This window comes from Microcebus murinus, chromosome 2, assembly GCF_040939455.1.
Source record: "Microcebus murinus isolate Inina chromosome 2, M.murinus_Inina_mat1.0, whole genome shotgun sequence".
In the NCBI taxonomy this organism is placed as follows: Eukaryota; Metazoa; Chordata; class Mammalia; order Primates; family Cheirogaleidae; genus Microcebus; species Microcebus murinus.
In genome coordinates, this window is record NC_134105.1 from 119932037 (window position 1) to 119943676 (window position 11640).

Genomic DNA, 11640 nt, shown 5'->3' on the forward strand with positions numbered 1-11640 from the left:
CAAGACAACTCAGTGTAGCTAAACTCTTGCTTTCGAGAAGGGGGAGAAATGGAATTCTTTTAATACCATTCAGTGCTAATTTCAAAATAAATTGTCTAGAATACAGGAGAGTCTCCAAATTAACAACCATTTAATCCTCCCCACTCTGCACTGTCTCCTTTTTTTGTTTCAAATCTTGGCCAAGAGAGCAGAGATTTTGTTTTTCTGTCCTTTCTTCACTGTATACATCACCAATACCAAGAAAAATATTTCTGCCTTTACCTTGTTAGATTGGAATCACTGTAACCGTGTTTTTATATTGTGTGCAAAACATAATCACACACCTTCCTAAACTCAGCAGAACAGTGCTTTTTAATTGTTAACACCTTCCTGCTACTGAGATTTCAGCTTCTTTTTAGAAGACCCATTGATGTCTTTCTGCTGATTGGAATTTGCTTTCTTTGAAGTGACCTAAATCTGTAACCTTTTCTTTAACCTACTAAATTGTAACCCCAGTCCTACAAGGAGTAAATTTCTATGGGGTTGGGTTGGGGAGGCATTAGGTTAGCATATACTAACCTAAAAGCTATCTCTTGGATAGCCTTTCCTTACTCAAACCAGATCTCTGTCCCCTGCTAAGAAAAACAGATTAATCTGTTCCTACTGCTTTTCCTCCTCCTCCCTTCTTCTCACTCCTAGGGAACCTTCCACAACAGAAGGTTTTAGCGGCTGTTGCTAGGCAAACATGCCAACTTCCCTGTTTAGGTGAAGCAAGTAACTCAACCTCCATTACAAACAATTCAGATAATGTAATTTCTTTGAAATATTAATAGTTGGACCTCAGTAAAGCCCTGTAAAGGTTCCCTTAAAAATATAATAATATTTAAATTAAATTTATTTTTATTTCATCAATATTTCAATTAAAAAGAAGTTAAAAATGGAGAGGCTTCCCAAAATTCATTTTAGTGATATAATTAAACAGAAACATTTGACAGAAAAAGAAGAACCACTTTGAAGAAAACACTTTAAGTGTTCACAATATAAACTAATCTGTGAGAAGTCATTTATGTTTTGAACTCCCTAGTTAGACTACAAGTATGAGATACAGAGGATTAAATTGTCCCTTGAAACTGAGTCTATTTAGGAGAGAGAATATGGTTTTTCAGTAACGGAGGAAAAAAAGATATTGTGGGTTTTATTTTCAGATTAACAATTATTTTAAAATTTTAGCTAGGGAATTAAGCTTTTCCCTGATTTTACTGTATAAACTTTTTTTTTTTTTTTTGAGACAGAGTCTCACTGTGTTGCCCAGGTTAGAGTGCTGTGGTGTTAGGCTAGCTCACAGCATCCTCAAACTCCTGGGCTCAAGCAATCCTCCTGCCTCAGCCTCCCGAGTAGCTGGGACTACAGGCATGCATCACCATGCCCGGCTAATTTATATATACATATGTATATTTTTAGTTGTCCGGCTAATTTCTTTCTATTTTTTTAGTAAAGTCGGGGTTTCGTTCTTGCTCAGGCTGGTCTGGAACTCCTGAGCTCAAACGATCCTGCCTGCCTTGGCTTCCCAGAGTGCTAGGATTACAGGCAGGAGCCACCATGCCTGGCCTGTTTAAATTTTTTTTACTGCTGTTAGGGAGTAGAGATTTGTTGTGAATTAATACAAGAATAAATGGAGGCCGGGCGCAGTGGCTCACGCCTGTAATCCTAGCACTCTGGGGAGGCTGAGACGGGCAGATCACTCAAGGTCAGGAGTTTGAAACCAGTCTGAGCAAGAGCAAGACTCCATCTCTACTAAAAACAGAAAGAAATTAATCAACCAACTAAAAATATATAGAAAAAATTAGCCGGGCATGGTGGCTCATGCCTGTAGTCCCAGCTACTCAGGAGGCTGAGGCAGAAGGATTGCTCCAGCCCAGGAGTTGGAGGTTGCTGTGAGCGAGGCTGACACCACGGCACTCTAGCCCAGGCAACAGAGTGAGATTCTGTCTTAAAAAAAATGGGACATTATTTTGAAATTTAAATTATATATATTTAAACTTTAAGACTTTTAAAATTGCATAATTTGTTTTAATCCAGTGGCATTTATATTAATATGATGAGATGAATAATATTTGAGATATGCCTTGAGCTAAAATAATTTGTTAATTAATTAAGACTGTAAGACAAAAAGCTTAAGTGTTTCATAGTCATTTGTGCTTAGAAATCACTATTTTGTAGCTTCAGGACAATTTAAACAATTTAGTTTTATTTCATATTTTATTTAATTCTGATGTGGAATGCCCAGAAATTTAGAGCGTACCTCCGCTATTGATATACTATGACGATTAAATGAGTCATTTCATACAAAGCACTTAGTGCATGGCACATAAGTATTCAATAAATGTTTTTTTCAAATTTATTTTATGTATATGTTATTGAAACAGATAAGGATAACAAATCATCAAATATATTTTTGCTGTTTGCATGAACCCTAAAGAAAGATTAATGCTACTTTTTAGATCATACACAAATTGCTTAAAATGCCTTATGAATTTTCTCAACATATTTTCTAATACGCCTATACTATATTGTTCTTCCTTTGCTTTTTTTTTAGAATAGCTTATGCTTTTTAGGTATGATTTTTTAAGCTACTAAATGCTTTAAAATTGTTCTAGAATGCATAACTCTCAACCTGAAACATTGTCGTATTAAAGCTAGAAAAGACCCTAGATGCCCATTTATTTCAATGGTTGAAGCTGAAACTAAGAAAGGTTGGGTAGATTGCTTGTCTATCCAACTCCTTTTTTATACATAAACACCATGTAACTGAAGAGGGGGTTAGAGAGCAGAGAGGGCTGGGAAAGGAGGAGAAAAGATGAATGAGGCATGTGTCCTTGTCTTAGAGAAATTTAATAATCTATTAGGAGCATTACAATAAGATATGCATGTAAACAACTAGAGTATAAAGTAGCTTGGTGATTAATGCATAAAAAGCATAAAGTTTTATGAGAGTTAGAAATCTTTATTCTAATGTCATGGAACCTACCTTTTGACAGGTGGCAATTCTATGGCATTAGATGTATTCCCAGGGGCATAGAAATACTATCAGCACTTAATTTGGGGCACAAGGGGGATGAAGAAGGCTAAAGGATGAGAAATTGAAGGGTATGAGAGTGGAGTTTGGAGTAACTAAAAAACCTGGTTAAAGTACAGCTGGGACCTGAGATTTCTCCAATGTAAATAATTTATGTAGGGAGACGGGATGATATCCTCAAATACACACATTCACAAAATAGGGAGTACTGGAGCTGAGTCACTTGGATTCTCTGAACTGCTTTAGGTAAAGTAAGGGTAGGAAGTAATTGAGTCCTCTCCATCCTCACCACCCATCCCTACCTCTATGCATGGATTGTCCATGACCTCCTACTTCCTCCCCAATCTACAACAATAAGGTTCATTAAAATAAAACTCTAAATAAATAAGAAGCAGAGGAAGATGTCCCAAGTAATATGGTATGGAAGTATGAGGAAACCAGTAGTGTCTGACCTACTCTTCACCTTAGAGTCCAGTCCTAAATCAGGTCCAAAGCATCATCTACAAACTAGGCCTAAGGGTTGCCTTAGGTTCAGGGTAACAATCACATGGCAGCCATAGCCCAATTCAGTTCTGGAATTTCCAGAACTAGGTTCTTGCAGAGTTGATTCCAAAAGAGCTAAATAAAATGACGTTTCTGAGCCCTACAAGAAATTGCTTCTAAATTGGCCTGCCTTCCATGAAGGCCTCCAGCCCAACATTGAGTATGTCTGAACTTCAAGTGACCTGTGAGACTTATCCCAGGGTAATAATAAATAGAACACTTTTACAAAAGAGACATTAGACAACTTTCAGCAAAGAGGCCCATTTTAGGCACTGCTCTAAAGAGTGTTGGTTTAAGAGAAGGTTGCTCCATTGGCCAAACTCTACTGGAATGTTGTTTTCCACAATTGTATTATTTTGCTAGGCCTGTCACACCAAATACCACAGACTGGGTAGTTTGAACAGAAATTCATTTTCTCAGAATTCTGGAGGCTAGAAGTCCAAGATCAAGGTATAGGCAGATTTGGTTTTTTTCAGAGGCCTCTCTCCTTGGCTTATGGATGGCTTCCTCCTCCTCACCCACATGGTCATCCCTCTGTCTGTGTTGTCACTGTCCTAACCTACTTATGAAGACTGCAGTGGGACTGGATTAGGGCCCACCCATGTGACCTCATTTTGCCTTAACTGTCTCTAAAGGCCTTAACTCCAAATATTCTCTTTCTGAAGTTCTGTGGTTAGGACTTCAACATATGAATTTGTTTGGTGGGTGAGGGGGAGGGAACAATTCAGATCATAACAATTTTAAATGCCCACTTTAAGGATATCATACTTATGAATAAAAGGCACTCTTGTGAAGATATTATTTAAAGTCTACCCAGTTAAACCTGAAGCTTTTCTTTTTCTAATTATTCCTGGCATTATAAAATATCAGTGCTTTACTTGATAAAAATTAGCAACAACAAATAGGATGCTAGAAAAATTGATTATGAAAGTTATATATCACACCACAATAAGAGTTATCAGAAGACAGTTACCAGAACTTGAATAGACTCAAGATTGATATGAAATGATGAATCTTTCATCAAAAGCATAAAACTTGCAGGGGGAGGGTATAAAAGTGTAGAGTTTGTAAGTTAAGTTGTTATTGGTTTAAATAGATAGGTATAAGATGTTTTATGTAACCTCAGGGTAACCACAAAGCAAAAGCCTATGATAGATATACAAAAGATAAAAAAAAAAAAATTCAAATCATACCACCATAAAAAATCATCAAACCACAAAGAAAGAAAGCAAGAGAGAAAGAAAAGAACAAAGGATCTACCAAACAACCAGAAAACAATTTTTAAAATGGGACTTGTAAATCCTTACCTATCAATACTTACTTTGAGCTCAGGTCTGTAATCCTAGCACTCTGGGAGGCCAAGGTGGGGGGAAGCTCGATACCAGCCTGAGAAAGAGCAAGACCCCATCTCTACCAAAAATAGAAAAGATTAGGCAGGCATAGTGGCACATGCCTGTAGTCCCAGCTACTTGGGAGGCTGAGGCAGAAGGATGGCTTGAGCCCAGGAGTTTGAGGTTGCTGTGAGCTAGGCTGATGCCACAGCACTCTAACTGGGGCAATAGAGTGAGACTCTGTCTCAAAAAAAGAAAAAAAATTACTTTGAATGTAAATGGATTAAATTATCTATCAAAAGGCATAGAATGGCTGAATGGATTAAAAAAACAAGACTCAGCCAGGTGGCAGTGGCTCACGCCTGTAATCCTAGCACTCTGGCAGGCTGAAGTGGGAGGATCGCTTGAGCTCAGGAGTTCAAGACCAGCCTAAGCAAGAGTGAGATGCCGTCTCTACTAGAAATAGAAAAAATTAGCCAGGCGTGGTAGCAAGCGCCTATAGTCCCAGCTTCTTGGGAGGCTGAGGCAGGTGGATTACATGAGCCCAGGAGTTTGAGGTTGCAGTGAGCTGGGCTGATGCCATGGCACTCTAGCCCAGGCTACAGAACAAGACTCTGTCTCAAAAACAAAAAAACCAAAAAAAAAAAACAAAAACAAAAACCAGATCCTACTATATTTGCTGCCTACAAGAGTCTCACTTCACTTTAAAGGACACTCAGTTCACCTTAAAGGATACTCAGACTGAAAGTGAAGGGAAGAATGACTCTTTGCTTAGTTTATATAGCTATATATTGACATCTCATTTGGAGGTCTATCTGTCTAAATATGCAATTCTAAATATATTGTGCCAAATGATATCTTCTAGCACTAATATATATTCAGTGTCTACTGGACAGTATAATGTTTATCATATCATGAGTAGCAGTTAAAAAGGTTGGACATTCATGTATAAATCATTCAGTAAACCAGAATTCAAGAGGTGTAATATAAGCAATATAAATAGGAAACCTCCTTTTGCTCCATGCCTTTCTAGGATCTAGTCTTGGGGGGAGTCTTTAGCATTCTTTATGATTTTCCAAGAGGTTAGGGATAAAAGATGATCTCTGTCACATGAGTCAGGTCATGAACCAGGTAGGAAGATGTCCCTCTGGTAGACTCCTCATTGAAGATGAATGTTCAGTTTCATGTCACTCCAGTTTATTCCCCTTTATTATCCTCTAAGTTTGAATAAAGTCTTCTTTGAATGCTCTAATCTTTTCTCAGCTGTGCTACCTTGTATTAATGGGAGAGTCCTGCAACCATGTTTGGGCCAGTCATTCTCATACAGACAGTATTGCATCAGTAATGGTAATAGCTAGCACTCCACCAGAGGAAAAGTAAATCCCAGGGGATAAGAGTAAGAATCCTTCTCCACCTTGATATAATATTTTTCCCTTTGTTGTCAATCTAGGACAACAGAAAGATCTAGTTGTAACCCTTGCTCCATTACTTACTAGCTGTGTGATTTTGTACCAGTTAACCTCAGAAAAGTTCAATTTCCTTTACTATAAAAGAAAGATTATAAAATATACTTTACAGAGGTTGAATTGAAAAAGAAAAACATATGTAGAACATCTAGTATAATGCCTGATGTCTATTAGGCATTTGATAGATAAAAGTTATTAAAATTATACTAGGTATTGTGTGTTTCATTAGGCTGGTGGTTCTCAATTTTGCTGTGAACTTTTAAAAACTTAGTCTCCAGCTCTGATCCTAGAGATTCTAATTCAGAGTGTTGGTGTGGGGCCAGGCATCTTTACTTTTTTGGGTTTTAAAGGTGATTCCATTTGATCATCTCAGGTAAGAACCACTAATGTAGGTCAATGATCAGCTGACCTTTTGGTCACTGGAGAGATAGTAAATATTTTAGCCTTTGCAGGCCATGCAGTCTCTGTCACAACTCCGCAACTCTGCTATTGTAGTGTGAGAGCAGTTACAGACAATATGTAAATAAATGACTGTGTTCCAATAAAACTTTATTTATAAAAACAGACAAAAAGAAGTGGTGGGCCAGATTTGGCTCCCAGACTATTGTTTACCAACTCTGTCTTACATGGAGAGAGATTCTATTAATGTTTGCTATACCTAGGGAAACTATATTATTATTGTGTTCAGTGGCAGCATTAAAAGCCTTACATGTAATGACCAATGTTAGGTGCTATACACAGTTAATTAAACAGACAGGGATCCTGCCTTCCAAGGAATTAGTCATCTAAAACAATAACAGCACAGACATAATATTTATAGTAATCCCATATGAGTAATTGTCACATAAACAGATGAGTATAGAAGACTAAATGTGAAACTGAGTTCAGGGATGGGCAGATTTTCCCAATGGTCTTGATTTACAAATATCACATAAAATAAAAGGAGCATAAAAGCTTACTCAGGAATCAATATAAAGAGGAAAATAATACCTCAGAATAGCTCCCCATTTTCAGCAAGAGGCTATAACAGAACATCTTTTTTAAAAGTGTCCTTTAAATAGTACTTTATGGCTCTCCGCATGGCTGAATTTGCCTCTCTCAATTCTAATTTATTCACCAAAATACATTATTGTCAGATTTGTCCTCTGAGTTTAGGGGCTATGTTATGGTAGAGTTTAATGATGCCAGTGATCATCTCCTTTAACATGGATCAAAATAAAATATCTCCTTTTCTCAATAGGAATAGTAAACTTAGAAAAAAAAGGCAGTGGATCAGTTTATGTGGATGTATGTGCATGGGTGTATGGATATATTTAAATCAAGTGATTGATAATTTAGTAACCTTACTACCTACAATGGTAGAAATGATGTAATAGTAGTTGTTGGATAGGACAAGTTTCTCGTATATCCCTGAAAGACAAGTGTTGTGAACATTAGTTTTTTTTTTTGTTTTTTTTTTGGCTGCCCAACATCTGATCCTCTCCTTCTTCCATTGTTTGCAAATTCTCCATTTGGGAGTTTTGGTGGGTGGCAGGATCTCTTCTCCCACTGCAGGGGCCAGAAAGTCCAGATACATTCCTAGATTCCTCCCAACCCCTATACACAACATATACCCAGCGAGGGTGAGGGAAAGTGATCTAAACTTGGTCAACTATATGCTCCTAATTGGGACTTTGGATCTAGAATAAGTTACAGAGAATTAAGTAGAATTCATTTCACTGGCAACTCTGGTACCCAGAGTCTAGTGGGACATCAGAGTCTGATGGTAGCAATCCCTGGGGCGGTGTCCAGCGTCCACTGGCAAGGGTAGTGGTATCCTTACCAGGCCATGCCAAGGCTGACTTTAGCTGTGGTTCTGGCTATTTAGGTTCCTTCAACTCCTGACCTTCAAAACTGAGCTACTCAAATTTCTTCCAGTAAATTCCCTTTCTGCTTCAGTTAGCCACTGGGAGAATAAAATTTAACATATAAAGGGAAGAGTGCAGAAATCAAGGGTTGTAGAAATATTCAATTTTTTCATTTCTCATATAGTCACCCTTTACTCAATTTAAAGAAATTATCCATGTTTTTTCTTTCTCTGTGCCCTGATTTTTATGACTCTGGTCATCAGAGTCTCAAAACTTAATGGTACATCTATATCCATTTCATTTAGACTGAAGTGAATGTACCCTAAATTACATGTTTCATTCTGTTAACTCACTTATTCATTATTCCCCCAAAATAAACACTCCTCTCAAGTTTTTGGTTTGAATTTTTTACTCATCTGCTGAAAATGTTTAGTGTCTACTTTTAAAACTAGGCTGGTCCGAAGGTAGTGAGTTATTTCACTTAATCATTCACAATCAGTTACAGATTGAACTCCTTGTTCTGCTACTTTCCCCCCTCCTCACTACTGCACTTGACTAGTCTTAAAAAAAATAAAATAAAATAAAAAATAAAAACCAATATTGCACAAATTTCCCAAGGGAAGTCTCCATATGAATCTCTTTCTTAGCTAAAAATTATTACAAATGCAAAGTATTTTTTTTTCTTGAATTCCTTTTGCTAAGAAGAATTTTTCTAATCAAACATTTCATCTGGGGAAATCAAAGCCTTCCTTGCCAAAATTACATGGAAAAGCATTCTTTTAAAAATTTTTACAAAAATATTTTAACTATCACAATTGAAATGTTCATTTATAGTTCTTTTCTGCAGAGATTTTTAACCTTGTTTCTGCAACATCTAATTGAACCATAGATGTTCTTAAGTGATGATATAAAAGTCACAGCACAAAGTTAACTTGCATTCACTTTATCACAGTTATAACAAATATTTGATAATGTGTTATGTGCCATGTAACACCACAAACTCTGTGCTATGTTGATATAGCAGTGAACAAGACAGACAGGGTCTCTTCCTCAGGAGTTACAGGTTAGCATGGAAGATAGGATAATTATAAATAATTAAATAACCACAAGTCTGTTAAATGTCCTGAAGGCCAAAGTGCATGGGATGTTTAACAATGAGAACCAACCTAGTCTGAGATGAACAGAGAAGGTTCCTCAAGAAAGTAATATTTAAACTGAAGCCAAAGAATAAGTAGGAAGTACCTAGGCAAACACAGGGGCAAAATGTTTCAGGTAGAGGATAGCATGTGTAATATCTCTAAAGCAGGAAGAGGCGTGGTGTGTTCAAGGAACTAACAAAAACCAAGTTTGGCTAGAAAAAACACAGAAATTCAGAGGAAGCCTACCAAAGACATGCTGTAGAAGTAGGCAGGTAGACCTTGGAAGCCAAAGTAGAAATTTTGAACTTTAAGATAAGTTTTGCAAATATTATATAGGATGTCAAATTAATTTACATTTCAAATATATATCTAAAATTCATATTTCAGATAAACTATAATAATTTAGCATAAGTATATCCTTAAGGGGCAAGATGGTGGATGAGAAAAACCGCCAGCCAGAGTGTCTCTGCAAGAAAGATAGATTTTAGAAGAAAACGAAAAAAAAAAAAAATCAGGCAAACATAGATCAGATGAAGGCTGGAAGGAAGGGTGCCTGAAACTACAGGAGACTCCATGGGAAGAAGTTCCAGAGGAGAACTGGAAGGAGAAAGGCCCTTGAGAGGCTTGGAGACCAGTGACAAGGGTAGGTGGAGCAGTTAAATTTCTCCTCCCTTGCATCTCAGACTGCGGGTGGGCTCCAGAGCAGAGAGACCTGCCAACACCAGCCCAGAGATGGACACTGCCAGTGAGCATTGAACCTTTAGCAGAAAGGGCACCTGGCTCCAAGCTCCCTCAGGGCACCTCTCAGCCCACAGACCCAACGCAATGAGCAGGCGCCATATTGCTTTATTCTCCTCTTTCCCTTCTCTACCTGCAGCTGCCGAGAGACACAATTTAGCCACCACTCGGAAGCATCTGTAGGAAACAGAACCTATCCTTTTGGGGACCTACAGCAGACTGAGGGGTACTCAGATTGTGAGCTCCCTACCTGCCAGCCCTCCCAGGTGCTGCTGGCCTGGTGACTCCAGGAGAATGGAGCAAATCCCAGGGCGGAGAGATATTGATCCAGCTTGGGCACCCCATGGGTGAATTGAGACCAGCACTCTTCTCCCTGGCAGGGTTCGGGATTGATCTCCAGGGCCCAGGGATCAAACCTGCAGACCAGATCCCGTGTACCCAGGTCTCAAACGCATTGCACAGAAGGGATATTTGTGAATGAGCCTACTGAGGTGTGTGTGCCTTCAGGGGCAGATCAGCGTGCTTGAGGGGCAACCCCCTCCCATGGGAAATTCATGTGTCCAGCCCAGGCTGTGATCCTGGGCAGGGAACCTCTGGCTGGCATCATAGTCAGGGGAGTTCTGCTGGCTTGAGGTCCTGCCTGCTTGCAGAGGCCTGGGAGAAACTCCAGAATAGGGGAGGGTGGAAAGGAGTAGCCTGCTCCAGACTGCAGATCTCAGACAGCCTCACCCCCACATGCAGAGTTTTCTGCTGAGTGGGGCCATTCAGCCCTTCCCTGGCATCTTTGCCCAGAAGCAGAGAACAGAACTTTGACCCCTGCTAACAGCATTTGTGGAGTTTGAGGGCAGGCTTACCCAACCCCACCCCACCCAGACTCACTCCCCCACCTATCCCCACTGAGGTGGAGAATAAGGACACACCTGGAAATCCAATGGCACCACCCACCACCTGAGGCACTAGAGTGCCTCTCCAGAGGAACAAGAGCTGGTTACAGGACCCCAAAACAACACTGCAACATGCTAATCCCAGGAAGTGCCACCTACTGACAGGTCATTCTGCACACCATTTTACTGCATCTGCTGATTCATTATAAAGGGTGTGGTTGAATCTCACCCACAAATACCACCTATTGGCTTGGAGACTAACCAAGGCATGTCATTATCCAAAGGAAAATCTAAAGGTAAGAAGTAACAGCTGATCCAGATGGGAAAGACTCAGTGAAAGAACTCTGGAAGTATGAAGAATCAAGTGGAAAGCACACCCCCAAAGAGGAGCACCAGCTCTCTAGCAATGGACATTAACCAAATTCAGAACACTAAAATGACAGAAGAATTCGAACATGAATTATAAGAAAACTCAGTGACATGCAAGAAAAAATGGATAACCAAAAAAAGAAACTACAAAAAAATCCAGAACTTTGAAGAAAAATTCACTAAAGAAATTGAAATATTAAATAAAAATCAAACCAAACTCCTGGAAATGAAGAATTTATTCAAGGAATTACAAAACACAGTGGAAAGC

General features: G+C 38.9%; 1 protein-coding gene across 1 annotated transcript in view; it reads right to left on the reverse strand.

Annotated features, from left to right (window-relative positions):
* The window catches only part of LOC142876318 (uncharacterized), a 30324-nt gene extending 19750 nt beyond the window's left edge, over positions 1–10574 (reverse strand). The window contains exon 1 of the mRNA XM_076010455.1: positions 10536–10574. Coding sequence (XP_075866570.1) covers positions 10536–10574 — 39 coding nt within the window. The remainder of the gene's footprint in view (positions 1–10535) is intronic.
* Positions 10575–11640: the final 1066 nt, after the last annotated feature.